This window comes from Artemia franciscana, chromosome 3 (genome assembly GCF_032884065.1).
Source record: "Artemia franciscana chromosome 3, ASM3288406v1, whole genome shotgun sequence".
NCBI classification, from domain to species: domain Eukaryota; kingdom Metazoa; phylum Arthropoda; class Branchiopoda; order Anostraca; family Artemiidae; genus Artemia; species Artemia franciscana.
The window spans coordinates 24,934,510-24,961,316 of NC_088865.1; the positions used below are offsets into that span (position 1 = coordinate 24,934,510).

General features: G+C 34.0%; 2 protein-coding genes across 5 annotated transcripts in view; both read left to right on the forward strand.

Moving 5' to 3' along the window:
* LOC136025069 (protein BCCIP homolog) overlaps window positions 1–570 on the forward strand; it is a 41,780-nt gene extending 41,210 nt beyond the window's left edge. Inside the window, exon 6 of the mRNA XM_065700764.1 lies at window positions 385–570. Within this exon, the coding sequence (XP_065556836.1) occupies window positions 385–552 (168 nt within the window). The 3' untranslated portion in view covers window positions 553–570. The remainder of the gene's footprint in view (window positions 1–384) is intronic.
* On the forward strand, window positions 430–26,807 carry LOC136025070 (ras-related protein Rab-37-like). 4 transcript variants are annotated; one of them, XM_065700769.1, is made up of 7 exons: window positions 430–567; window positions 11,398–11,559; window positions 13,076–13,186; window positions 14,710–14,818; window positions 18,503–18,613; window positions 23,206–23,344; window positions 26,304–26,807. In XM_065700769.1, exons 2-7 carry the CDS (start codon window positions 11,440–11,442, stop codon window positions 26,404–26,406), a joined length of 693 nt encoding a protein of 230 aa, XP_065556841.1. In that variant the 5' UTR covers window positions 430–567; window positions 11,398–11,439; the 3' UTR covers window positions 26,407–26,807. The 4 variants fall into 4 exon arrangements, with proteins under 4 accessions (XP_065556841.1, XP_065556839.1, XP_065556840.1 ...); XM_065700765.1 differs by lacking the exon at window positions 430–567 and adding an exon at window positions 2,129–5,423; XM_065700767.1 differs by lacking the exons at window positions 430–567; window positions 13,076–13,186 and adding an exon at window positions 2,126–5,423.

Sequence of the window (26,807 nt, forward strand, 5' to 3'; positions counted from 1 at the left end):
TCTGTTTTGTTTCAGTAAAGTGCAAATCATATTCTGGTCTTCAGAAGGCATGGGGGTTGTCAGTCATACTTATGTTAATTTCTGCTCGCTTTGACTTTGAATCGGTTATTTATTGTAACTTCTATTTGTTTCGGGTTTTATTTTGTAGTTTGATGGTGATTTAAGGATGTTTTACGCTTGGAATATTATTTAACTTATTATATGGCGTGCGCTGCCGGACAGTTGCCTGCGTAATAATAAAATAAGTTTTTTGTAGAACCAAAAGTAGCCAAGAAGTTAACTGCTACTATGTGAGCCTCTTGATACAGTATATAGAGTTTGATTAGAAGTCTTTCAGGTAGAGGCGTTGAAAGGCTTTTAGTTATTTTATTTTTTTTTTTTTAGGAAGCATTGTTTTCTTTTGATTACTCAGTGAAACATGAAGCAGATACTGGACTAGGAGGATCCTGGAGCGAAAGTGACGAAGAATGGGAACCTTTCCGACGAGTCTTTGTCTTTCCTTTTGACAGGTTTTCCAGTATAGTTGATCGATTAAAGGAAGAAATACAATAAAAGTTCCTTTAAAAGGTTTATGTTTTTCGTTTTTATTATCAGAGAAAAATCTACAGATCTCTCGTTTTATGTACCAAATTTGGTACCGAATGTGGGATTCTTGAGTGACGTTCATCGATGTCAAATTAGAAGTTGCTTAAAAACCCTGGATTATTGAAATAATTTTTCTTTTCCAAAGTTCACGGGGGTCCCTAGCATTGTTAGAAAATGGATTGGGACATTGTATGGTTTCACTATCGCGTTTTATAAAGGGTGGTGTATGCTGCTCCCAGTGAAAAAACCAAACACGTCTTAATTTAAAAGACAAGTTTCGAGACGGCCAAATCGCTTTTCTGAGATTATATCTTGCAAAACAATTGCTCAGATACTTACAATTTGGTATCAAGTATTTTTTCTATGTTTTCAAATGAGATAATTTTGAATTCTTTTTTTTCTGACAAAAGATACATTTCCAACTTTAGGCTGGACGTAAATAATTTCTACCACACTGCTTTTCCATTTACGAAAAATTGAGCAAAGAAATTTTTATTTTTTTTTAATTAAAGTGTAGTTTTTATATTTTATTTATGTTCACTTCTTCGTCGAAATTAAACCCTTTTTTTCTTTGCTCAATTTTTCGTATTTCCAACTTTCAAAGAAGCTCTACAAAAACCAGGTAACCAGACATTTTAGCGCCGTTTGTTGTTCGTAATAGAATAATTAGCAGTAGTTAATAATTCCTATCGAATTCCTAGAGTTGGCATCGGTCTTAAGCTCGTAAATAAGATAGGTAACTAGGTAGGTCAATAATAGTTAATAGATTTTATAGTATATAGCATAAATATTATATTAAACAAGAAGGATGGCCCTTCAAGAATAAGATACGTGTGTTCAAGACTGGTCTCTTACACTTGATCAGTTGTCGATATACTTATGTGCCAAAGACCCAAATATGAACAACACGACGTTAAAAAAAATTCAAATAGCAAAAAATCACCAAAATGTTCTAAAAAAAAGCCGTCATTATAATTAAGACTTTTCCTTAAAGTACTCGTGTGCGGAAGAAAACTTGATTCATACTTAAGGACATACAAAAGGTTCCACTAGTGATATTTCCCAGGGGAATAGCTACCATCGAAAGCTGTCGAGGATTTTTGGTTTGACTGTAAAATTTACAAAAAAATGAAGTTAAGTTTACTTCCCTTTGTTGGCGAATTTGTCAGTCAAAATGAGCGCACCACAGGAAACTCTCAAAGCGAGAGTTTCATTAAAACCGAACATCTCTATCTTTGGCACTAAACTGGAGAAGTTGAATGGGTTTCCTTCGATTTCCGGGAAAGCATATGTCGGTGTTTGATTTTCTGTCGTTTATTCGGATCTTTTATCCAAGCTTATCCTGGCAAGACCATCAATTGTAAATAGTTTGGCCCCACAAAATGAAAAGTTTATAATGGACGAGATAGGGTGATTCTTTAAGGTTTCTTATGGACTTAATAAAGATTTTATTTATTGATAAACATATATGACAGACTGATCATTGCTCAATGCGAGTAGTGAAAAATCCTATTACTATTTTAATTTTTCCGTAATTTCCTTAGTTTTTGTATAATCTATCAATAACAAAGTAATACATATTAAATTCTAAGACATGTAAACATAGCCATTCTCAAGAGACAAGAATGTTTTATTGTCGTATAAACCATACCTGCATACAAGTGTCCCTCCCCCTTGAAAAAACACGAAAATGGCTATTGGAATCAAAATTGGTATTTCTCCACTATAAAAATAAAATTTAAAAAAAGGCTTTTCAAACACTATCTTTCAGGAACTTATCATAATTTGCTGCCTAGTTTAATATCATGTTGACAAGATAAGATATACTTTTCTACTGAAAAAGAAAAAAAAAATCAAGAAACACATGATTTTACACTAATCCCACAGAGGCCCATGGCCTGTAAATCATGGAAGTATTACATAGAGAATGTACTTTGTCCCCAAAATTAAATATGTTGACGGTGTATAACATGTGCTTTATCACTACGTAATAGAAACCAGAATTAGCTTGAATCCCTCGCCGCCCCCTTCTTGATATAAGTTGAACCCTTCTAAAGGTAGGCTAGTCGTCTTATCAAAGAAATGCATAGTGTCTATCATCAACCATCACGGAAATGTGTATCTGGCCCTGCCTTCTCTGCCTCTATGCCAGCTTCCTGTTCCTTCAAGCCGGTAGTCGGTTTCACTTCTGTACCTCTGGTTCTACCCGTCTCATGTTAGGGTAAGTAACCCAAGGTTTTAATCTAGCTTTTGCCCTATGCAGGGGTGAATTTTTTTGCAAGATTTATTTCTCCAATGTTTTGACAAAATTACCTTTGTTAAGTTGGACCCTTCCTCTTCCTTCCTGGAAGGAATTTAACCCCTTAATATGAAAATCTGCCAATTTGCATAGGTATATCTTTCCTATATGTCTTCCCTTTTGCGTCTCTAGTCCTGTTCTCATTCCTCCTCCCTCGACACCTAAGTCTTTATCTGATCTTCCCTCTTGACCATCCACCCTTTCTTTCCAAGGCATGCACCAAGCGATCTACAGTGTAATCCCTTTGGCTTCGGCCCTGTTGAGTTTCCGACATAGGCTACAGGAAATGCTTATGCAACTAGTTAAAAAAGTTTATGCTTATATAGGTTCTATGGTGTTGATAACCTAGTAAAGAGTAAACGCAGTTTAAATATTATGATTTAGGAGAAAGTGAAAAGTGATCAAATGTTTTATTTTTATTATTATTTCTGATTGAGAAAGACCTGTCGTTGCTGGCAGTGACCATTGATTGTTGCAAAATTGCGCATTTAGGAATGGGTTAAAACCCCTAGAGAGGACTAAAGCTCCATCGAAAGTTTGACACTGTAAACAGTGAAAAAGTACGGTATTTGATTTTCAAATAGGTCAGAAAACTGTTCGCAAAGGTGATATTTTGTACTAATAAAAAATCCTAAGTACTATAAAATTAACAGCGAGATTTGAGTTTAAAAAGTGCTAATATTACCCAAGGCAAAGAACGAATACTCACATTTAAGTATTTTCTTGCATTTTCTTATAGACTTCACCTTTTATTGAAAATACCGAATTAAATAAGAGATCTTGCTTCTGTCATCTCAAAAAAACTAAAGGATCAAAATCTTGAAGTACACGTCAAATATTCATTAGTCTCTAATCGCTTCAAGATACTATTTAACGTCGAGACAAGATAATGGGCCGTACTTTGTTCTGGTTTGGGCCAAACTGATTTGGATCTTTATAATTTTTTACATCCTTGTTAAAAAGAAAATCGTACAGAAAGCTTCCAAAATCTTGGAGAAAGCTCCCATTTCATTCTGGGATCGAAAAAATAAAAGTACGTTTAAAAGCACATGGAAAGAGACAATCAAGAAGCCAGTGGTTGAAATGACAGCGATTGGGAAGCCTTTAATAGGCTGCCCTGTATCTAGGATTTCATGAGAATTAAGAGTGGTAAGCTAAATTGGGTCAAACTTTTCAGAGTTCAGAGCTTATTCCCCAATAAATACAATTTGAAAAATGCAATACGCTTATTCCCCCTCGATAGGCTTCTTGGCCAGAGATACATGGGGGAGAAGTCAGTTTCAATCTCGGCCAATTTCAATTCTTAGAATAATGTTGATAAGTTTATGTTGCTATCAGGGAGCAAAAAAGGGGAAGATGCCTTCGATATTACAATGTATAATTTAAAGTTGTATAATTTAAAGGCACATAATTTTAAAGTTTTAATACTGATTTTGTGTGTCTTTTAGGTTTCCAATAAAGTATAAAACCTATTACTTACAGCTTAAAACTATTTAAGTACAACAGCTTTATCTTTGCTCCTTGTAATTTCCACACTTCAGTAAATGGAATTACTTTTTTGTCATCTAAACTGAATCTGTTAATTTATTTGGATATTCAAATGGGTATATTTTTCCCTAACATTTTTCTCTCAATATTGATTGAATTAACTAATTCAATCCCCATGTATTAGCGTCCTTTGATGTCGAATGGATACAGGTTTTAAGCCACTATGCAATATTAATTTATCTGTATTTAGCCCCTCCTCTCCATGCATTTAAACATAATTGATCAACAACAAAAAACTAATAAAACACATTGATTTAGGTAGATCTGTTACCAATCTCTGTCAAATCGTATCTTGTGTTCGTTAATCTTTTGTTAAGTTGTGACAAAACTATCAACAATTGTGGCGGCAGACCATTCAAATTGCTAATTAAAGGCCAAACAAAACTGGACAACCACTGACAAACCTGACCGCAAATTCATAATTGGATTGTAAATGATAATATACATCATGAAAATTCTGTTCCACTGACAATCGAGATTCATTTGTGGATTTAGCCTAATCGCGGATATTGGACAGATGGTGGATTAATTTTCCTCTTCAACACTTTGCAATTCGACAATCAAGTTTTATAGCAAAGTTCTGTCATCTTCTTTATTCAACTTGTAATTATAAATCTTGTTTTACAATTCCGGTTATCATTCAAGATTCTGGTGGAGAAGCTGTAGAGAATTAGTTATTCTAGAGCGTTTACGGACATATTATCGATCTACTCTAGGAGTAACCTGGCGCAAGTAAAGGAAACAGAATGAATTAAGCTTATCTTTGGAAAAGCTAGTGACTCTTTACGCGTGAGAGCAGAAAGGTTTTAAATGGGCTAGGATGATAACTAAGGACTTAGAAAAAAACGCAATAGTTTCAGTACGAGCTGATTTAGCATCTCAAACCAAATCGAGGGATTTATCTAACGTTGATTCTGCAATTATTGTTGATATTGAAGATGATGAAGCTGATGAGGTCTTTATAAATGAAGAGCCGGATTTTTCTAACGAAGTAAGTTTAATGTGGTATGCTATCCGTATTATTATGGATACCCATTGGCTGTCCAAAACACATAACAGAGCATAGGCGTTTTCAAGGCTTTAAATAAATTCATCACATATGGCTGTTGGTGTGCCATATTGTTTTCTGACATCTAAAAACTCAACGACGGCCTTTTGTTCAATTCTGTCTGGTTTAAAATATTATTTCTACCAACATTCTTTATCTGACGTACAAAATATATAACTTTAGTTTGTCAGGTTCTGGTCAAACTGAATACCATGCAAATTCCTATCTGCTAGAACTCATTTTCCTGTTGGTTAGAAACCATCAAGCCTGTTGCGTATATATATATATATATATATATATATATATATATATATATATATATATATATATATATCTATATATATAAAAATAAGTTGTCTGTCTGTCTGTGGATGGATCAGGTGACGTCATGTTTGTTCGCATATGACGTCTGAATTATTTCACACTAATACAAAAGAAGAAAAAAACTAAAAAAGGTAAAAACTACAAAAAAAACTAAAAAGAAAAAAAACTAAAAAAGCTAAAAAACTAAAAAAAACTAAAAAAAGGTAAAAATCTAATAACTAAAAAAAACTGAAAAAAATAAAAAAAAGGCAAAAACTAATAAAAAAACTAAAAAAGTTAAAAAACTAAAAAAACTAAAAAAAAATAAAAAAAGGTAAAAAACTAAAAAAAACTAAAAACTAAAAAAGAAAAAAACTAAAAAAAAGGAAAAAACTGAAAAATAAAAGAGAAAAAGAAAACTAAAAAAAACTAAAAAAGCTAAAAAACTAAAAAAAACTAAAAAAAAAGGTAAAAATCTAATAACTAAAAAAAAACTGAAAAAAATAAAAAAAGGCAAAAGCTACAAAAAAAATAAAAACTAATAAAAAAACTAAAAAAGTTAAAAAACTAAAAAAACTAAAAAAAACTAAAAAAAGGTAAAAAACTAAAAAAAACTAAAAACTAAAAAAGAAAAAAACTAAAAAAAAGGAAAAAACTGAAAAATAAAAGAGAAAAAGAAAACTAAAAAAATATGAATAAATATATATAAAAATAAGTTGTTTGTGGGTTATGTCTGTCTGTCTGTCTGTCGAGTGACGTCGTGTTTGTCCGCATATGACGTCTGAATTATTTCACACTAATACAAAAGAAGAAAAAAAACTAAAAAAGGTAAAAACTACAAAAAAAAACTAAAAAGAAAAAAAACTAAAAAAGCTAAAAAACTAAAAAAAACTAAAAAAAGGTAAAAAACTAAAAACTAAAAAAAACTGAAAAAACTAAAAAAAGGCAAAAACTAAAAAAAAACTAAAAACTAATAAAAAAACTAAAAAAGCTAAAAAACTAAAAAACCAAAAAAACTAAAAAAAGGTAAAAAACAAAAAAAAACTAAAAACTAAAAAAGAAAAAACTAAAAAAAAGGAAAAAACTGAAAAATAAGAGAAAAAGAAAACTAAAAAAATATTAATAAATATAAAAAATATAAATATAATATAAATTAGCAATCAACAAAGCACCGAGACACAAATGACGACCGGGACACAGGGAGTATAAATGACGACCAGGACATAAGTAAAAAAAAAAAAACTAAAAAAACTAAAAAAATAGTAAAAACTACAAAAAAACTAAAAACTAATAAAAAAACTAAAAAATCTAAATAAACTAAAAAAGAAAAAAAAGAAAAAAGGAAAAAAATAAAGGAGAAAAACAAAACTAAAAAACGAATGTATATACAGACCGGGACACCGGGATACAAATGACGACCGGGACACAGGGAATATAAATGACGACCGGGACACAGGGACACAACTACAATGGGGACGCCGGGGGGCACAGGGGGATATAAATGACGACCGGGACACCGGGACACAAGGAATATAAATGACGCCCGGGACACTCAAAGAGAAATCACAGACTGGAACACCGGGACACAAATGACGACCGGGACACAGGGAATATAAATGACGACCGGGACACAGGGACATAACTACAAAGGGGACGCCGGGGTGCACAGGGGGATATATAAATGACGATGGCGACTCAGGGAATGGTCGATTAGCAATCACCATCAACAAAGCTCAAGGGCAATCATTAGAATCATGAGGTATAGATCTGAATACGGATTGTTTTCCCATGGACCATTATATGTTGCATGTTCAAGAGTTGGTAAACCTGACAATCTATTTATATGCACAGACAATGGGACAGCAAAGAATGTTGTATATTCGCAAGTTTTACGTAGTTAAAAACATATATATATATATATATATATATATATATATATATATATATATATATATATATATATATATATATATATATATATATATATATATATATATATATATATATATATATATATATATATATATATATATATATATATATATATATATATATCTATATTCACAGGTGGGACATAGGGACACAACTACAATGGCGCGTAACTAATATGGCGCGTAACGACTTACGCGCGCGGGGGGGCTTGGGGGGGGGGGGCGCGAAGTGCCCCCACCAACTAGGTGTTGGGGTGGCGCGAAGCGCCACCCCAACAGCTAGTATATATATATATATATATATATAAAAATAAGTTGTCTGTGTGTGGATCTGTGGATCAGGTGACGTCATGTTTGTCCGCATATGACGTCTGAATTATTTCACACTAATACAAAAGAAGAAAAAAACTAAAAAAGGTAAAAACTACAAAAAAAAACTAAAAAGAAAAAAAAACTAAAAAAGCTAAAAAACTAAAAAAAACTAAAAAAAGGTAAAAATCTAATAACTAAAAAAAAACTGAAAAAAATAAAAAAAGGCAAAAACTACAAAAAAAATAAAAACTAATAAAAAAACTAAAAAAGCTAAAAAACTAAAAAAACTAAAAAAAACTAAAAAAAGGTAAAAAACTAAAAAAAATAAAAACTAAAAAAGAAAAAAACTAAAAAAAAGGAAAAAACTGAAAAATAAAAGAGAAAAAGAAAACTAAAAAAATATGAATAAATATATATAAAAATAAGTTGTTTGTGGGTTATGTCTGTCTGTCTGTCTGTCGAGTGACGTCGTGTTTGTCCGCATATGACGTCTGAATTATTTCACACTAATACAAAAGAAGAAAAAAAACTAAAAAAGGTAAAAACTACAAAAAAAACTAAAAAGAAAAAAAACTAAAAAAGCTAAAAAACTAAAAAAAAAACTAAAAAAAGGTAAAAAACTAAAAACTAAAAAAAAACTGAAAAAAGGCAAAAACTAAAAAAAAACTAAAAACTAATAAAAAAACTAAAAAAGCTAAAAAACTAAAAAAACTAAAAAAAGGTAAAAAACAAAAAAAAACTAAAAACTAAAAAAGAAAAAACTAAAAAAAAAGGAAAAAACTGAAAAATAAGAGAAAAAGAAAACTAAAAAAATATTAATAAATATAAAAAATATAAATATAAATATAATATAAATTAGCAATCAACAAAGCACCGAGACACAAATGACGACCGGGACACAGGGAGTATAAATGACGACCAGGACATAAGTAAAAAAAAAAAAACTAAAAAAAACTAAAAAAATGGTAAAAACTACAAAAAAACTAAAAACTAATAAAAAAACTAAAAAATCTAAAAATCTAAATAAACTAAAAAAGAAAAAAAAGAAAAAAGGAAAAAAATAAAGGAGAAAAACAAAACTAAAAAACGAATGTATATACAGACCGGGACACCGGGATACAAATGACGACCGGGACACAGGGAATATAAATGACGACCGGGACACAGGGACACAACTACAATGGGGACGCCGGGGGGCACAGGGGGATATAAATGACGACCGGGACACCGGGACACAAGGAATATAAATGACGCCCGGGACACTCAAAGAGAAATCACAGACTGGAACACCGGGACACAAATGACGACCGGGACACAGGGAATATAAATGACGACCGGGACACAGGGACATAACTACAAAGGGGACGCCGGGGTGCACAGGGGGATATATAAATGACGATGGCGACTCAGGGAATGGTCGATTAGCAATCACCATCAACAAAGCTCAAGGGCAATCATTAGAATCATGAGGTATAGATCTGAATACGGATTGTTTTCCCATGGACCATTATATGTTGCATGTTCAAGAGTCGGTAAACCTGACAATCTATTTATATGCACAGACAATGGGACAGCAAAGAATGTTGTATATTCGCAAGTTTTACGTAGTTAAAAACATATATATATATATATATATATATATATATATATATATATATATATATATATATATATATATATATATATCTATATTCACAGGTGGGACATAGGGACACAACTACAATGGCGCGTAACTAATATGGCGCGAAACGACTTACGCGCGCGGGGGGGCTTGGGGGGGGCGCGAAGCGCCCCCACCAACTAGGTGTTGGGGTAGCGCGAAGCGCCACCCCAACAGCTAGTATATATATATAAATAAGTTGTGTGTGTGTCGAGTGACGTCATGTCTGTGTGTCGACTGACGTCATGTTTGTCGACTGACGTCATTATAACGATTGAGCTGTATGCGTCATGAAGTTGTTTGTCGACTGACGTCATGTTTGTCAACTGATGAAATTACATACCGGGACACAAATGACGACCGGGACACAGGGAATATAAATGACGACCGGGAATCTCAAAGAGAAATTAAAGACTGGGACACCCGGACACAAATCACGACCGGGACACTGGGAATATAAATGACGACCGGGACACAGGGACACAATTACAACGGGGACGCCGGGACATAAATGACGACCGGGACACAGGGAATATAAATGACGACCGGGACACAGGGACACATCATTAGAATAATGAGGTATAGATCAAACCTGAGTGTCGCTCATGCCCTGGTATCAGGTATGCGGCAGGCTTTGATTTTTTACATTCTTGAATTCCGTATTAGCATAATCATTGTGTAAATTCTTTTATAGCAAAAGATTTTTAGTTTCATTAATTTCCTTTAAAATGAGCCATTAAATAGCTCTCTACGACGTTTGAGTGTGTTCCAACTATATGAGGAAAAAGATTTAAAAAAAGATGCCGTATATGCAGAATATTGTAGTTCAAACAACTTTTCACATTTTTCAAGCTAATAGATTTTCCTCACTATTCAAGCCAAGGGATGGTAAGTTTCAATATAGCGGTTTCGGACACAGCAGTTATAATAGTGTACTCTTGTCTTGATCTGACACTATTTTAAAGAATTATGGGCTATCACATTTCTCAGGAATAGACGTGATCGTCTCTTACTAGGTTGCTAGCTACCGCTGCAACCCTCGATGCTAGCTACCGCTGCAATCCTCGAAAAGTTGTGCTTTTTATTAAACATTTCAGTTAGTATAGGCTAGAGTCCGTTCTTTATAATAAAATGGGATGCTAGCTACCGCTGCGACTCGGACTTTCGAAAGAAAATTACAAACAGGAAAAAGCCTATGGCTTTTTCTTATTTGGAATAGTAAGAGACGAGCGCCAGAAACTCAGGCAGTTAACTAATTTCAATGTGTATGATGATTCGCTCTTTCCTTAGTTCTGGCTATCTGTACAGCATGACACAACCAAACAAACATGACACAAACAAAATAATCCCCATTTATAATTAACTGTACCAATCCTTTATATAATCACTTACTTTGGGCTGGAGTTTCTTCGTTAATATGACCATGATACTGATAAAACTTACATAATTCCCATTTATAATTAGCTTTACCAATATTTTATATTCAAGGATATTCTAATAGTATATTTTGTGTTTCAATTTAACTGTAATTTAGGAGTTATGGGCTACTGTATTTCTTAGTATGGGACGTGATTGTCTCTTACTCGGTTGCTAGATACCGCTGTAACCCGTATAGGTTTCATATTTCACCAAGTCTTTAAAGAGGCAACTCGTTTTGGATTGCCTGAAAATCTGGAAGTAAGTTTTAATAACAACCGGAAACATATTGCAGGCTGCAACTCCTGTGAGTTTTGTAGAGACATATCTCCACAAAATGCCTAGAAATATCAGTACTGGAAGAGTTACAGATCCAGGATTGCATGGATCCTACAAGGAATGTCTGGTATATGGCATAAATCAGCACTTCAAATGTAAAGAAGAGGAGTATCACAAGGTATAAGTTATATATGATTTCTAAGGCCACCAATAATATCTGATTATAAAGGCCAATATTATTTGTCTTTGCCAATGATTGCTCTACGCAAGAATTTAGATTTTTTTGTAGAATAAATTTTTTTTAGCGGTGATTCACGAAATAAAATATAAAAAATGATCAAGTACGACTTCCTCTGGAAAAAAAAAAATGTGAAGTGACAACTCTTTGTGCACAGAGGAACGAACCATTTGTTGTAGGGTTCTCAGGCACACCAAATTTGAAGATGGACTTTACGGTGAAGTTGAATATTTAGGCCTAACGGTTGTAATCTGATTATATTCTCCATTTTAGGGTGCTTTGTCTCTTTTACAAATGTCGCAAAGATTTTCTAATGCTCTTTTACTGCATAAATCCGAACTATAAACTGTTATATGTTTGGAATCAGCATATAAATTGGATTCATTTCATTTAAATTTTGCTTTCGAACTTTCATTTCTTACAGGTTTCACCTACTCTCTGGCAAGGACCACTTGGCTACGGTAAATTACTCTACGGTAAAACATTACGTTAAAATTAAGAATCGAGGGAAGCGTAATGGGTTTTTCTTAGGATGTATAAGAGTATACACATTGCACATAAAAAAAAGTATGCATTTTTTCAAAATTCTTTGCTTGTACAAACAAAAATAAGTAACTTAGTTAGGAACATGAAGTTCGATGCAAAATAATCTTAGATTATGAAAATGACTTTATAGTTACACCATGCTAGGATCAAAGGCCCAAGCACCGACCAACCGAAGCAAGAGTATCATTTACAAGGGCTGAAAGTCAGATTGCGGTCCAAGCTAAGGGAGGATATATTTGCAAGGGCGGATGCCCGAGCTTTGCTTAAGCAAAGTGATGGTAGTCCAAAAGTGAGGAAATCCCAAGCTCCTGATTGTAGTGAGAGAAGATAACAGAGTGAGAAAACCCAAAGTGTGAGAGCCGAAGGTCGAAGAGTCGGTGGAGCAAAGCCAGCATATGATTTTCAAGGGTGTTTATGTGAGGAACGGAGGCCCGAGCCACGGACAAATCGTGGACCTCACGATTAGTTACAGCCACAGGCACACTACAGCACGGGCAAATCAAGCTGAGAAAAGTGATAAGAGGGCAACAAAGTGGGTGTTTCTTGGAACAAAGGTAATGACCACCAGTTGGTAGGAAGTCCACCGTGGGCTTCGTGTCATCTCCACAACTCGTTTTGCTCGTAACCGTCAGCACCCAGTCCTTTAACTCTCTTATGACATAATTGTGGCGTTATTTCATGTCTAGCTTTCCATTTTTTTTTTCATTGATTTATGTATGTTTATATAGTCAATAGCCATTTTTGTGGTTCCAAGATCGCTCAAGCGAACCAAGTTTCTAGATTGATTAGTTTAGCTAATATTTCAATGTATACTAACACACAAAAACACTCGATTTTATGTTTTTTAAAAATAGGATACTTTTCAAATATCTCTCACTTTGGATATACAAGGTATTTATTTTTAAACTAGACGATTCTCGTTGGAGACAGTGGAGTTGGCAAAACTTCATTATTGTTTCATTTCGAAACGGGGAAGTTTGAACCTCGAAAGTTTTCGGCTACCGTTGGTATTGGATTCACTGTAAGTACTATTAGTTTATAAATAAACAGCCAATAATAAATTATATCTAATTTTACAATTTAGAGTTTTGGATTTGTTTGTGCATGTTTTTTATATTTGAAAGTCTGACGAAATCTGAACCATTTTTGAAAGTTGGCTATATACAGTTTCAATATGTTTTTATTATTGTTATCTTTAATACTTATTCCTAGTTATCACGGTTTCAGTTAGGAGCTTAATTTCCTTTCTGATAGATTACCTATTAAAACTATGGCTCCTGTCGATTATTTTCCTTGAAGTTGCAGGTTAATCTCTAGTTCTTGTCAAATGCATAAAATAAAAAATTACCTGTGAGAATGTAATGTTCGCCCCGCGAGAATATGTAATCATGGTTGAATTTGCTCCACTTCTATTGCAGTTGGCCTGTAAAATACAGATTTGTTTTTGTTACTATGAGTATACCACTTAACCCAACACAAAGAAACTTCTACATTATTTTCATTTAAAGTTTCAATGGATTAATTGAGAATTGATCACTAATCAGTAATGGAAAATTTTCAAGAAATTCTGTGAATCTGCTTTGGATGTATTTCCACTGATGTAGTCCTTTTGAGGTCCTGGAGGGCAAAATTTTGATGCTAGTAGCTTAGAAAATTGTTTAGTGACAAAAATATTTCAAAGAATTTCTTGACAAGGGATTTCTTAGTTGTTTTATTGTACTTTTATTTTGTTGTTCTGAAGAAAATAAGGTATGTACATACCTTTCAAGTACAATTTTTACCGCAGTTTTGAGTCTGCTTTCTTACGCATTATTTTCACTTCTCTAATCTGATTTTGTTTTTACAGAATAACATGATTAGATTTTGCATGGAAAAAGAAGTCAGTTTTGGTTCTTAGTTCATAGTCCAGTCCTTGTGGCACTCCTTTTTCCTTTATAACTGTTCTCAGAATATCGAGGCAGTTATCCAATGTCTTTTTCCTTTTGCTAAGACTGTTAGGTAAACTTGCAAAATTTCACAGTATTTCGTAGACTCAGATGCCTTTTCATCCTGAAAAAAATCATAGCAGTTGTAACAACATCAGTATGAATTATTCCCAACATTCCAAGCTAAAGGTGAAAAGTTCAATGTTAGGCACTAAAGAAATTGAACCATATTAATTAATCCTTGACCTATCATGATCTTAATCCTTAACCAGCTATTATTATTAACAAAACCATGGATCAAATAGTCAAAATAATTGAAAAAGTCACACCAATTATGCAATTATATATTCAATTCAATCTAAAACTAGGTTAGGTCATCACAGGCCAGGAATATGAGAACTAAGTATAATCAGACTATTTTAATGTTGACAAATGAATAATAATTTAGCATTCTTTAATGTATTTTTTTAAGTTATATTAATGAAAAGAATGACTGTTTTATATATATATTTTGTTATCATTAAAGCGGAAATGACGTTCCAACCTATACAGGATTTAAGTTGCCGCTGTAACAAAGTGAATAAAGTTGATAAGAAATAAGTAGATTTTTTTTGTTTAGAATAAAATAGTGAATGTAGCCGGCAGCGATGTCAGACTTCAAATTTGGGACACTGCTGGTCAAGAAAGATTCAGGAGTATTACACACGCTTATTACAGAGATGCTCATGGTGAGTAAATTTTTTAATAGCACATTTTAAACTTTGTACGAAGTTCAGCGGAAATAAATTTCCTTAGTGCCTTACCTAGTCTCTTGGCTGAAATTTAGCTTTGGATCTTCTTTGGACGCAATAATAAGAAAGCTTTGATGGAAAAATTCTCCAGGTACACATTCTATATGGATTTTTCTTCCCTAAAGGAGAAATGCATCATTTACTAAGATATCGAAAAGTACCATATTCACTTATTTAAATTATTGATTCTGAAGAAATGTCTGTCAAGGTCTTATGATGTGGCAATATTAAAGATACGCTTATTGGCGTCAATATCTACAATATAGTAAAAGCAATATTTGCATGGACACCTTTATTTGTCTTTTTTTATTCAAAATTAAAACCTACAATAATCTGTATTTTAAAAAAAACAAATGTAATAAAGGGTTTTTTGTACAGAAATTCCCTCATAACTTAAATTCTTTTCGGAAAGCTTCCCGAAAAGGGTATAGATAAAGGACAAAGACTCTCTAGACCCATTGCTGGTCCATAAGATATGAAATAGACGTTTCAGTTGCAGGATCTTTTTTACGGGGACCAGTAGAAACCCTATATGACACCCTTGCCACAGGAGGGATCCATCACTAGGCCCATGTTGTCACAGATTTCTCCAGAAAGAGGTGAATGCAATTTCTTACATCATGCAAAATCAATGACATTTCTTAAACCATTTGATATCATAAATTACCTTCCTTTAAAGGCAACAGTTACTTTTGTTGGTGCTACCATCTGCCTTATGTAAGGCCTCATGAATGGCACCAAGAGAACTGACGTGAATAATGTTCAACCTCCCGAAGAGCTTTGAGTTGCAAACAAACTATTAATTTTTCTATCTTCTTTTGCAGTAGGCTACTATAAATATCTTTCATTTCTTCTTTGGAGAGTCTCTAAACTTGATACTAATTCCTCTGAACTAAAAGCTATGATTAAGACTTCAAAACAGGATAAACCTTCTTGTCTTTCCAAGAAACCGAGGTTCTATACGACTATACCATAAGAATGGCGAATTTAATAGACAAGTGGACCCTGACATCCTGCCTGGCTATCTTGACAACCTGGTCTATCTTGATGACCTGGATGCACTTTAAGTATTTTGATTTAGTTCAATAGTAGCAGTAACATCAGTAGTAGTTGTTGAAACAGTGGCAAAGTTGGTATTGATTTTTGCAGCCCTGGAAGTTTTGGCTCAATGCCCTAAGGCATTGCTGGGAAATTTCTAATACACTATTTTGATAACTGACATATAAAGAATATAGTACTGACATATAAGAGTATAGAGTGTAGTACTGACATATAAACCTCATTCTTCCGTGGAAAATTTACTAATACCTTTAGAATTAGCAATAATAGTATTTATAGTAAAAAAAATAATAGTAGGAGAATTGGGAGTAGTGTTGTTTGTACCATCATTAGTCTTATCAGTAGTAGCAGTAATAGTATTCACAATGGGTCTTTTTGGTCAACACCTTTAGAATTAGCAATAGTAGTAGCTATATTAAAAAAAGTAATAGTAGGAGAATTAGGAGTAGTATTGTTTATACCAGCATTAGTCTTAGATACTGAGTCTTACTCAGTGATTGAGTACAGCATTAGTACTTAGATAGTCTTAGAGTCTTAGATTCTTGAGATACTTCTGATGCACTCTTTTGATACCCTGCTTATACACAGCGTGTTACAATTTAATATAATATTCCCTTCAACATTTCCTTAAAAAAATTCATTAATATCCTTAGTCTTAGTTTTAGAATTTATGGTATAAGCAGTAGTAGTAGTAGTATACATGTAGTGTATTTTGGTTGGTTCAAAATCCCCCTCATCATACAATGAAAGTTTTGGTTTAATACTCTAAGGATATAGCAATTGCGCCCTTTCAGCAACCTGTATCGGCATAGTACGCTTCAATTTAATTTAACATCCTCTCCAAAATTTTCTGAAAGTTTCACTGTAGCTTCATTAATACAAGTAGCAGTAATCATAATAGTAGTAGAAGTAGCAGTAGTCGTAGTAGAAGTAGGAGTAGCGGATGTAGTAGAAGTGGTAGTTGTATATGTAGTAGTAATAACAATTTTAGTAGTGGTAGCAATAGTAGTAGTATGAACATAACCTCTTTGAATTAGTTCTGCATCTTCCTTAACTTGTCTCGAAAGTTTAAACTTAAATCCTTAGACCGTTCCTGGGATATTGCTGATACACCCATTTGATAGCTTTTATCTACGAAATGTGTTTTGATTTAGTTCAACATCCCCCTTATCATTCCTTGAAAGTTTCACCTTCATGCCCTTAGCCTCAGTACTAGTGGTAGTAACAATAGTATTAGAAGTAGCTGCAATAGTAGTTATAACAGTATCCACAGAGTACCTTTCAGTTAGTCCACAATCCACCTCTACATACCCTGAAAGTTTCAACTTAATGCTCTAAGCCGTTCTTCAGATATTGGTTGATCACCCATTTGACAATCTACATGCTCATAGTATGTTCTGGTTTTGATCAACATCTCCTTAGTATTCCCCGAAGAGTTCTCTTTAATAGCCTTAATTTCAGTAGTAACAGTAATTGCAGCAGTAAATAAATTAGCATTAGTGGCAGAAGGCACGTAGCACCTATTGTTTTTGTCAACATAAAAAAAACCTTCTGTGTGCAAACAGTTGCAAACTTGAACCGAAAACCAAAAAACAAAAATGAACTTGTAAACAGGTCCTGGGACATTGCTGATGCGTACTCTTGACAACCTGCATGCACATAGCGTGTTTTAAATTAGTTCAAGATCCTCTCAACATTCCTTGAACGTTTCACCTTAATACCGTTAGCTGTAGTATTAGATGTAGTAATGGAAGTAATAGTAGCAGTAGTAGCAGCAGCAGTAGCAGTAGTAGTAGTAATAGTAGTAGCATTAGTATTAGTTGTAACAGTAGTTTGCAGATATTGTAGTGTTGTCACTTGAAAAACCCTTCTTCATACCCTGGAATTTACAATTAACTACGCTAAGCTGTTCCTAAGATTTTGCTAGTGCACCCTCTTGAGAGAATGAACTCTCACAGTGATTTTCAATTTAATCCAACATCCCTCACAACATATCCCAAAGGTTTCTCCTTAATGACCTTAATCTTATTAACAGTGTTAATAATAGCAGTAACACTAGCAGTAGTAGCTTGCATTTAGTACTTTTTGGCTGGTTCGACATTTCTCTTAAAAACCACTGAAAGTCTCAACTTAGTACTTCAATCTCTTCCTAGGATACTGTTAATACGACCTTTTGACAACCTAAATGCGCGTACTGTGCTTTGATTCAATTCAAACTCCTCTTCCGTACTCCCTATAATTTTCATCTTCATACCATTAGACATAATATCTATAGTGGTCGTAAGAATAGCAATTGGTGGAAAAGTAATAATAGTATAGGAAGCAGCAGCATCAGTATTAGTATGCATATATTGCTTTTTTGTCAGTTGAACATTCCTAGAAGTTTCTACTTAATTCTCTATGCTGTTTCTAAGATATTGTTGATAAACTTTTTTGCACATAGTGTATTTTGATTTAGTTTAAATTCCACCTCAACATTTTTTTTTAAATTTTCACTTTAATATATTTAGCAGCTGTCGCAATGTTTTATTATTAAAATCAAAAAAAAAATTTTTTTTTCAGCCCTACTCTTGCTCTATGAAATAGGAAATCGAAGGACGTTTGAAAACACCCGGGCTTGGTTGTGTGAAATATACGAGTATGCAGATTCGTCTATTTGTATATTATTAATTGGTAAGTGTTTATTTTTATTGCTGTTACAAATTTTGTGGATAGTTGTTATAACTGGATTTTAAGAACAAGGTTTTCAAGTAGACACTTACCAACAGCAAGATAGTTTGTAGAAGTTTCAATGTTTTATCCCTCTACTTTGTCTTTACATTGAAAAATTGGGATGTATGTTGGAAATCCATCCAAATATGAAATCAGGCAGGAAAAGTGGCATTTAGCGTCCACTTTTCACTCGGTTCCCTCAGTATCTACTTGCCCCTTTCGTTTTTTTACTCTCTCTTATGCACATTATCTTTCTCCTACAATAAAAAACCGAAACTTCTTTCTTCAACTTTTTCTCTCTCTTTTCCGAATACTCATACAAATTTATTTCTATTAAAACTATAGCTTGCTTTCCCGTTTTGCCCCCTGAAATTTCTACATCTAACTTAAGTAACCATATCTGGTCTTCATTCAGATTCAAAACCCTACACGGTCACTAAAAACATTAAAACGATTGTTTCTAATTTCATCGTTATCTTCATACACGAAACAATCCATGTTCCAAGCCTTTCGTCACAATCTAGTCACACAGCTCGTGCTTTAGGCCTTCTTCTAATACACTCAATCTGGATATGGTAGCATCATAAACATAAATTCTTTCAAAAAATAACTAGCTCGTAGCCTACATCGTGCATTTTCTGAAGTATCAAATAAAATTCACAAAGGGCTCCTTCCTTTTTGCATGAATGTATATTGTTCTTTCTTTTTTTCTGAATTACCATCCACTTTCTTTTTCCTTTCAGTATTTGTTTCATTAGCACCCCTAAGTTCTCCATCTCTTGAGATCATATCAGCTCTTGAATCTTTTTTGGGACCTTATTGACTATTTTCTGTTTTGTAAGTTCATCATCATCGGTATTTATCACCGATAGGGGTCTATCATTTCACAAACATTCTAATTCTCAATGACTTACACATCTTTCTAAAATCAATCACAAAACATCCAATTCTCGTCTTGCCACATACAAGCGTTTTCATGCTAAGTTTATCGAGCTTTCCCCTCCAAACAATACCTAATATGCTTCTTTCCCCCTTCTTTGGAGATTGGAAACCAGTACCGGATAAACCAGCAGTGAGAGAGCATGCGTGTTTACATGCACTGTTCGCTCAAATATTGACATAATATTTTAAAACTTCAACTTTTTGCACATGCTCTTGCCACAAACTCTTCTAAGATTTTCTTATATGTACGACCAAAACTTTTCACAGACAAGGCCTCCTCAACCCAAACAAAATCCTTCAAATCTATATTGTTTTCTATATTAAACAACTGGCTCTTTTTCATGTGTATTTCAAAGTGAAATGCTACTCGTACCAGATAAGGCCGTTGGCAACTTCTGAAAGGTCAGTCACACTCCCAGGTAGAAATAATCCATTATCTAAAAAAGCGAAAGATTTTAGAGAAATACGTGGAGTTATGGAGTAGGGGTGGATGTAGAGCTTGAATGAATATGGGGCGCTAGGATCACAATGTCGCAATGTCTTTTCAAGCTTTAGTTTTCTACTTTTACAGCCATTAATATTTACTACTGCCTTTGGATTCTTGTATAAATTTTTCTACCATTTAATAAACAGCTGATCAAAGCCTAAAATCTCCTTCATTAAAATCCACAATATTACTCTTATAACCAAGACCACATCCATACACAAAAAAAAACAACAAAAAACACCTTTTTTTTTAGCAGACCCTCATTTCTACGGATCAACAAGTGAGGAAAGAAGCTTATTTTATGTTTGACCTTCTTTCGACGGATACCTTCAAACGATATTCTCTTAGGATTCGATGCATCACTTTCTATATTTTCTCCTAGCTAATAGTTTCGATGCTGTTCTGTAATCACTATTTGAGACTGAGATTGGCCTCCAGTTTTGCAAATGATGTTATTACCTCCTTTAAAAAGGAGAGATATCATCACTACCTCGTATATATGAATTAACCTCGTTTAACCATTGTGAAAATCACCAATCTCCAAGAAGATTTTTTCATATCATTTTTTCAACTTCCAATAGGCTTATCTCCTGTAATAACTCTTTGTCTTTGGTCTGTACTTTTCTATTCGGTTCAAATTTTGGCAAGATATTCGTTTCGTAATCTTGTGCTTGTCGTGGTAATGTATTAGTTTGGTTTTAAAACTCTTCTACTAATTGTTTTATCTCTCCTTCATTTTCAACAATTTCCCCTTGTTTATTTTATTATCTCCTAATTCTGTTTTTCTCTCTTTTCTTTCTTTCCGTATTTTATTGCAAGATCAACTTGTTCGGAATTCTATTCTCTTCTTCACTCATTATATTTTTCGATTTCTGCAACACAAAATCTTCCTCTTCAATCTTTCTTATTTCATCCTTTATCTCTTTAAACTCTTGCCACATCTCTGTATCCTTGTTAATTTCTTCTTTAAAATCTTTACATATCTTCATTTCTTTTTTCTTTAATATTTTCCGAAATTCCAAGGGCTCTGTTTGGTATGTAAAATTATGTATACAAGTTCTAATACTAGCTTTTAGCTTTTCTTTCTTGGATCCCTTCCGTGATGTAGAATTGATGAAAATGAAGAGAATAAATAAGAGTTTCTAGTAGCTGTTTTCTGTTCGAGTTGTGGTAGTTCTCGTACCCATAGTAACACTGCTGTGGTCAGAAAAAGATACGAGTTCGTTCTCTACCCTTTTTTCTCTTCCATTATCATGTCCATTTGGGTAAATCTGGATTCTTTCCCAAAATGGCCTCAATGGTCTTTTAAATTTAAGCACTTACCAAAACCTTAATTCTTCGTTTGCTATTTTACTATTCTGTCCTTAAGTATCAGCTTTTGAAACTTGTAAAATCACCCAACACTACCTAAGTTTCTGCACAGAGAAACCTTGGTAATTTTTCTCAAATATCTCGCTTTCTATGATGGCAGGTGGACGTTTCAAACAGTTCGTGGTAACAGACAGTAAGCAGGGAGCAATGTGGCTCAATAATAACCGAAATTTTAAGAAGCAGAATTTAAAAAAAAATGGATACACCAAACGAATCGAATTTTGATGCTTATTGAAAATAAATAAAATTCATCAGGTTTAATGTCACCCATGAGCAAAATGTGGAACTTTGCATTTTTTACCAGAAGCAGGATCACAGATGCACTTTCATTTGTTTATTTATTTACAAATTTTGTTGGTGTTTTTTTGTTTGTTTTTCTTAGGGATGAGCATATTGACACTTGAAACGGAGATCAGCACCACTGGCAGGGACAATACAGTCCAATTGGCAATATTCTTGTTGTAATTGTTAATACACATATGTTTTTATGCTATTTCAATATTGCATCAATATGATTCAAGAAATATTTTCGTTTATTTTTTTATTCATATTAGTTAAATACTTCATATTTCTGAGTTTTCAAACAAATTTCGAGTGTTCCAAAATCAATTACTGGATGAATCAGTGCATTTTGAAGGTTTTTTTTTTAGACGAGAACACAGGGATAGGATTGGTAATTAATGATATGAAGAGTAAGTTGCTTAGATTAGAAATAAGTGTGAGCAGGGAGATGATGTTACGTAATGAAGAAAATTACATAGTGAATACATTTACTTACTAAAGTATCATTATTATTGCTTAGATGTCACGACAAACCTCCGTTTCAATGAATTGTTGGTAAAAACCTTTGTTATCTCTGTTTATGCCTTTGTGTGTCAAAAAATTGTTTCTGATGAATGTCAATTTTAATTAATTTTTTTTTAATCCGCAGGTTTTGTATCATTTAATATCAAAGTTTTCTTGATAATGAAAAGTAATGAGCCGCCTTCGTCAACAGAAATTAAAACTAAAACTAGAAACTGAATAATAATATACATATTAGAGGAATCTGTCTTTGATTTGCTGCAAAACAATGAAATTGTCCCGACCAGGGGCATATTCCAATCGAACGAATATTCTAAGATAACCAATAGGGTAAGTGCTATTGAGGAGCTATTTAGATACACTAGCAGTCTTAGAGACCCTAATTACCTTTACCCTTTGATGATGATTCTGTTGCTACACCCTATCAGTGCAAAATGAACACTTTCATACGTAAACGTTGATGTGGTGTATGACATCAATTCAGCAATATTAAAGGACATACAGTTTTTTCTAGCTACTTTTCATCTATTAGGGAGGCGGACACACTTCCCCAGGAGAGAACACATTTGGATTAAGCTTGCAATGTGGGTACTGAGGGGGTTACAGCTTCCTTCTTATTACCGAACCATTTAAAGTGTAAAATAAAAGAGCACAATTTTATGCTTACCTGTCAAAAAGTGAAATGAGTGGGGGGTACAGTTTATGCTGAAGTTTCACTTTTTCTGGATAATGACCACCCCATCAATAAGTTGCAATTTAAATAAAGATCAGGATCAAGGAAGGAAGATTAAGAAAGGTACCATTTTCCTTCAAATATAAGATATAATATATTCGTTTTAAGTTTTGACGTCAATTCTTACTTTAGTTTAAAAAAATTTTATTGTTCAAGTTTATTGTGATAATTTTCAGCTGATACTTGATAAATATCTGACGGTTTAATATTTATCAGGTAATAAGTGTGATTCAACGGTCAGAGAAGTAACAACAGAGGAGGGGGAGCAGCTTGCTAGTGAATACGGTATCGAGTTTGTTGAAACTTCTGCTAAAACAGGGCAGAATGTTGAAGCTGCGTTCAATATTATTTCCAGGTAAAAATGCAAAATTTATCGTAATTGAGTGTTGAGTTCCAGTTGTGGCTGATTCGGAAATAATAACTATTATTTCGATTACTCTTAATAATAAAATATCATACTTAAAACAAATTTATAGGAATTTTAAAGAATATCCTGAAACCCCTCAAAAATGGTTTCAGGCCGAAACGAAAAATACACCATTGGAATCACCGTTGCTGAAAATCCCATATAGGAAATTTAGAGTTCCCAACCTTGAACAAAAAGGAAAATCACTCCTTTGCATGAGTAGCACTGATGTGTCCTTTACTTCTCCTTCTTCTTTTTCTTTGTTTTCGCCACTAGAGGGGCACTAATACATCATAGAAAGCTGTTTAAAGGCTCATTTGAAAGGAAGTTGCTGTATCCACGTGTTATTTGTTTGTAATAAAACATAATATTTGGAGTAAAATACAATTTTTAGAAAAAAATTGTATCTTCATATACAAGATGATGTCATGCTGGGTACCATTTCATGGTTGAGTAACTTTGTTGCCTGATTTTCATTGTTGCAGCAATATTATGACATTTATTTACGATATGTTTATTACGAATAATCCGTAAATTCATTAATATTTGTTGAATGTCACTAAAGATTTTGGTCTTACTCTTTATTAACTAAATAATAAATTATTTATATAAATTTATTTATAATTAATAAATTTATTTATAATTAATAAATTTATTTGGTCTTTCTTCATTTAACAAGAGCTAAGAGCTCATATGGCACTTGTTACGAGGCCAGAAGAGCTAAGAGCCAAGAGCTCATATGGTATGAGCTCTAAAAAAATTCTAAAAATCAATAGATTGATTTAAAAGGAAAATCAGAGGCTTAACGCCGGTCGGGATTAAAAATAAGAGCTCTGAGTCACGATGTCCTTCTAAATATCAAAATTCATTAGGATCTGATCCCCCACTCGTAAGTTATAAATCCCTCATTTTTTCTAATTTTTCCTCTCCCTTTAGCACCCCCCCCAGATGGTCGAATCTGGGAAAACGACTTTATCAAGTCAATTTGTTCAGCTCCCTGACACGCCTGCCAATTTTCATTGTCCTAGTACGTCCAGAAGCACCAAACTCGCCAAAGCACTGAACCCCTCCCCCCAACTCCCCCAAAGAGAGCGAATCCAGTACGGTTACGTCAATCACGTATCTACAACATTTGCTTATTCTATCCACCAAGCTTCATCCCGATTCCTCCACTCTAAGCGTTTTCCAAGATTTCCGATTTCCCCCTCCAACTCCCCCCAATATCAACAGATCTGGTCGGTATTTGAGATAAGAGCTCTGAAACATGAATTTCTTCTAAATATAAATTTCATTAAGATCCGGTCACCCTTTCTTAAGTTCAAAATACCTCAACTTTTCTAATTTTTCCAAATTAACACCCCCCAGCTCCTCCAAAGAGAACGGACCCGTTCCAATTATGTCAATCACGTATCTAGAACTTGTGCTTATTCTTCCCATCAAGTTTCATCCCGATCTCTCCACTTTAAGCGTTTTCCAAGATTTCTGTTTCCCTCCTCCAACACCCTATGTCCCCGGATCCAATTCGAGTCGAAAATGGAGCATCTGAGACATAAGATCCTTCTATATATAAAGTTTCATTAAGATCCAATCACCTATTCGTAAGATAAAAATACCCCAATTTTCACGTTTTCCAAGAATTCGGTTTCCCCCTCCAACTCCCCCCAATGTCACAGGATCTGGTCGGAATTTAAAATAAGAGCTTTAAAGCACAAGATCCTTCTAAATATCATATTTCATTAAGATTTGATCACCCGTTCGTAAGTTACAAATACCTCATTTTTCCGAATTACCCCCCCAACTCCGTCAAAGAGAGCGGACCCGGTCCAGTTATATCAGTCACATATCTTAGACTTTTTTTTATCCTTCCCATCCAGTTTCATCCTGATCTCTCCGCTTTAAATATTTTCTAAGATTTCCGGTCCCCCCCCCCCCAATGACGCTGGATCCGGTTGAGCTTCAAAATAAGAGATCTGAGTTACGAGGTCCTTCTAAATAAGAAGTTTTATGAAGATCCGATCACTCCTTCGTAAGTTAAAAATACGTCATTTTTCTAATTTTTCAGAATTAAACCTCCCCCCCCCCAATTCCCCCAAATAGAGCGGATCCATTCCAATTATGTCAATCACGTATCTAAGACTTCTGCTTATTTTTTCCACCAAGTTTCATCCCGATTCCTCCACTCTAAGCGTTTTCCATGATTTTAGGTTCCCCACACCAAACTCCCCCCAATGTCACCAGATCCGGTCGGGATTTAAAATAAGAGCTTTGAGACACGATATCCTTCTAAATATCAAATTTCATTGAGATCCGATCACCCGTTCGTAAGTTAAAAATACCTCATTTTTTCTAATTTTTCAGAAATAACCCCCCCTCCCCCCAACTACCCCAAAGAGAGCGGACCAATTCCGGTTATGTCAGTCTGTATCTAGGACTTGTGCTTATTTTTCCAGCCAAGTTTCAACCCGATCCCTCCACTCTAAGTGTTATCCAAGATTTTAGGTTTCCCTCTCCCAACTCCCCCCAATGTCACCAAATCCGGTCGGGATTGAAAATAAGAGCTCTGGGAAACGATATCCTTCCAAACATCATATTTCATTAAGATCTGATCAACCGTTCGTAAGTTAAAAATACTCATTTTTTCTATTTTTCCGAATTAACCGACCCCCCACTCCCCCCTCCCAGATGGTCAAATCGGAAAAACGACTATTTCTATTTTAATCTGATCCGGTCCCTGATACTCCTGCCAAATTTCACCGTCCTAGCTTACCTGGAAGTGCCTAAAGTAGCAAAACCGGGACCGACAGACAGACCGACAGAATTTGCGATTGCTATATGTCACTTGGTTAATACCAAGTGCCATAAAAATTGGTTGAAGACTGACGTTGCAAATGAATGATTTTCTTTCTAGAATACTTCTTGAAGCAACTAAGAATGGAGGCAGTTCTATGAAAAGAGTTGAAACTGAACACCTGCAAAATGTGAGACCAAACTGCACCTGCAATGTTGGTTGAGCAAACAGCTCTTACATGCGAATATTCGCAGCTACTATTCCTCTCTGCAATGCTATGCTAGCTCTTGCTATTAAACAAAATGCCTTCTCCGCGTGGTGCTCTTTCTTATCGTAAGTTTTTGATAAGAGATTCCTGTTTCAGTGACTCTGTTTTAATTTCTGCTTCATCAATGTTAGAAGATTTCAGTTTATTACAAAAGACGTTTGTGAGCTCTCTCGTCAAAACTAAAGATTTTTGAAAATGAATAAAAATGGACCTTTCAGGCAGTTCTTCAGAGAAAACCAGATGTCGTCTTAATGCTGGTACCAAAGATACTTCCGGACTAGTATATCCTATAATTTATAATTTCTTTTGGTTTTTTATTCCTTTATTTATGCTTATAATAAACAAACGAAATATTG

Bases quoted from the DNA above. Each gene is read 5' to 3' on its own strand.
- LOC136025070 (XM_065700765.1), top strand. From the start codon at position 5,253: ATGATAACTAAGGACTTAGAAAAAAACGCAATAGTTTCAGTACGAGCT. The intron at 11,560-13,075 runs GTATAAGTTATA...TTTTTAAACTAG, and splicing joins AAGAAGAGGAGTATCACAAG to ACGATTCTCGTTGGAGACAG. The intron at 23,345-26,303 runs GTAAAAATGCAA...TTTTCTTTCTAG, and splicing joins GCGTTCAATATTATTTCCAG to AATACTTCTTGAAGCAACTA.